The sequence below is a fragment of the Prunus avium genome, chromosome 8, assembly GCF_965620075.1.
Source record: "Prunus avium chromosome 8, drPruAviu1.hap1.1, whole genome shotgun sequence".
Taxonomy (NCBI): domain Eukaryota; kingdom Viridiplantae; phylum Streptophyta; class Magnoliopsida; order Rosales; family Rosaceae; genus Prunus; species Prunus avium.
In genome coordinates, this window is record NC_142291.1 from 32,776,760 (window position 1) to 32,780,096 (window position 3,337).

General features: G+C 36.3%; 1 protein-coding gene across 1 annotated transcript; it reads right to left on the reverse strand.

The window, feature by feature from the left end:
- Nucleotides 1–221: 221 nt before the first annotated feature.
- LOC110744412 (putative F-box protein At5g66830) lies at nucleotides 222–1,712 on the reverse strand. The gene has a single exon (XM_021944376.2). It carries the CDS (start codon nucleotides 1,710–1,712, stop codon nucleotides 222–224), a length of 1,491 nt encoding a protein of 496 aa, XP_021800068.2.
- Nucleotides 1,713–3,337: the final 1,625 nt, after the last annotated feature.

The window sequence follows — 3,337 nt, forward strand, 5'->3', positions numbered from 1 at the left end:
GAGTCTTGCTTACATAAGTTTTCTTCTTTAAAAAATGGACAACAACAAGAAAACGATTCTAAGTAATTTTAATGGAGAAACTTGGTGTACTTTTGCTTGTAGGTTCAAAATGACTACAAACTGGACTACAATTTACGTTGCAATGAAAGTTGTTTTATTTTCTAAGAGACAAGGGTGTTCAAAGATACTCATCAATCTTATAAGTTATATCTAGCTAGTCTCTATCCCAAACATGGTGTAAACCAACTCATTCGAGACCCCATTGATTCTTGGACGCTTGGAAAGGATCTCTTAACTCTTTCATTATCGAGGCAGAAGGTGCCGATCTCACGAGTTGTAAATTGTTTGTGAACATTAAAGGAGTCGATTCCTTTTGTCGCAAAGTAAATGTTGTTCCTGTCTAACTCCATGAAATCGCTCGCCCGAAGAGAGAAGGAACCGTGCGAGCTCAAAAATAACATTTGGTCCCCCAAACTTTGTTCCTTAAGAAAGTCACCAGTCTCAGGATCAATCTTGTAAACTTTAAAACCAGATGTCCTGAAATATTCATGATCATTGTAGTCAGTGTTGCCCTCCTCGAGCTCGTCATCACTTTCTTCTTGCATGTTGTGTTCTTCCTCATCATCATCTTGATGATTTCCTCCTTCCAGTTCCAGTTCTTCATCATCCTCATCATCCATGCTTGTGCGAATTTCAAAAACATCTCTTATTTGATGGATCACCAAGACTTCACTGTTGGTTGATTCAAACAAGAATGATTCGTATACCCCATTTAAACTGATTTTGTAGTCATTATGATACTCAAAGTCAATTCCATTCTGCTCCTCGTTATCATAGACTAAGATCAATTCCACTTCCACATCTCCAAATTTTATGGTGCGAGGTTGGATGAGCTCACTCTTAATATTACTAATAGCCAAGGAGTATAACTTACCAGTACTAGAAAACAATAATTGGTAATGATGTTCATTTTCATCTAATACCTGGAAGCCACTCCATGTTTTGTCTCCAGGTCTACACATAACCAACACCTTTAAATTATCAAATATTGCTGCCACAATACATTCTGAATCATTAATATCTGAGGTGGATAGCACAATGTGCCGAAAGAAAAAGCCGGTACCACACAGAACCCATTCTGTTTCTACAAACTTTTTGAAAGATGGAATTGTCCACAATGGTGGAAGTTGGCGTAAGGCTCCTGAAACCGGGTTGAACAGAAACATTTTAGAATTCAGTCTTTTTTCTTGGATCATAATTAACCAACCTCTTGAAGAGCCATAAAACCGACTTCCATGAATTGGCTTAGGCAGCTTCAACTTGTGAACTTTGCCGTCGGCAAGGTTGGTAAAGGACAAGTAGTTGCAATTTGGATCCTGAGGAAGAACTAACCAGGGCGCTTCTGGAGCACCGCGGATGTGTCCTCGCATACAAACTGAATTCCAAGACTTGCAGGCAAGACCTGTGCGAATTCGATCCCTTAAACTCAAGCGCTGTACAATCATCTCCATGATATCTTCGTGTACTCTCTGCCACCTGCTGCTGCTGCTGTACTCAAAACTACTGGTTTGGTTTTCGTATTGCTTTCTCTTCTTATCTGAATTTTCTCTGAGTCCAAGTAATAGTTTCTTGAGCGTGAAGCAAGGGAACCAGCTGCTTAAAGAGAGGTAGTCACCCAGGTTTTGATAGGCCAAAAATAGTCTCTCACTCATCTCTCTCTCTGTTTGACTAACAATATTTGAAAAATCAAGCTTTGCAAAAGAGTGACTGTTGAATTTTCAATTCTAGTATGCCGATGCTAGAGCTTTTGTGCTGTCATAGGGTGCATGTGGAACAATACATAGGGGTGAGCTAACCTAATTCATAAGGGAATCCGTGTATCTCAGGGATGGACATTGGTTCCAATCCTAATTCATCAGGGAATCTGTCTCCTAATTCGTAAGTGGGCAGTGGGCCCCACAACATGTACCACCATCAAATTCAAATTCCTCCACCAAATTCTGAATATAAAAAATTTAAAAAATAATCCAGCCCCCGAATTGGCCTGGATGATAACAATCTCAGAATAATTTTTGGGCTTTTTTTACCGCCATCAGGCCATTCCTTCTCCGCACTCTTTTAAATACGGCCTGATGACCTTTATAAATCTACAATGGAATGGAATCATGTAAAATAATTTTTATTTATTTATAAATCATGCGTAGAAAAGGGTACCAATAATTAACATATATAAAGGTAGAAAATAGTAAAATACTTAAAATATCAAAAAATATCCTTAATTAAAAAATATTAAGAAAAAATATTTTATTTATTGAGGGTAATATAGTAAATTAAACATTTTAACCCAAAGTTGAATTTTGTGTTATATGCATTGCCGTGTAAAGCATAATGGAAAAGTCACATTTCCAACATCTACCAAAGAACCCACTTCCTCTCTTTAGTTGGGGGTGGAAGAAGTGGTAGATAAGTTATGCAGTAGATTAATAATTTAATTAGTTCAATTACTAATCATTTGCAGTTGGATTAACGCCACAGTCAGCTTAAAAATCTGGATTTTCCTTTTTTCTTTTTGGCGTTTCTGTAATGCCAAGCCTAAAGGTAATGATTAACAAATGTTCTCCTTGTCAAAGATAATTGGTCCATATGTCTTCATTTTGTAACCTTGGCAGCAAGGTAGAATCACATTAGAGCCATGTTCATAATTAACACCGTAACATTTTTACTTAATTACTTTTATTTAACGAGTCGGGGAGATTCGAATTTGGAATCTCTTCAAAATGTATATACAAAGTTTATAACTATGTTCTATGAGTTCCATTATTAATTCAATATGCGCAGTTGATAACTTGAGGCTTTGCTAGTAGTTAAAAAAATGAGTAAAAAGGAAATCCAACTCATGCACAACCTACAAAAGGAGGGAAAGAATAACCTTAAAGACCACATAAAGTGTAAAAGGGATGCTTGAATAACTAAGTCATCCTAGCTACAAAAGAAAAAAAAAAAAAAAAATTCTTGTCAGTTTCTCTGTTTCTTCAACTTTCTGCTAACATGACAGAAAAATTTATAAGCTCTTAATTAGTAAGCCTAATGAGTATCCTCAGCTCATTAGAAGCCTAATCACCAAGTTATCTAAGCTTCTTGGTCAACTATTTCTGCCAAATGAAAAAAAAAATTATGATGTGTTAACAGTTTAATCACATCCTAATTGGGACCATAAAAAAACCCATAAAAACCATATTTCATAAGATGCTAACAACCAAACATTTCTTTGCTTCCCCCTAAAGATATTCCTGCTTAAACAAAACCTTCCTTCCTTCTATCACACATTTTCTCTCTT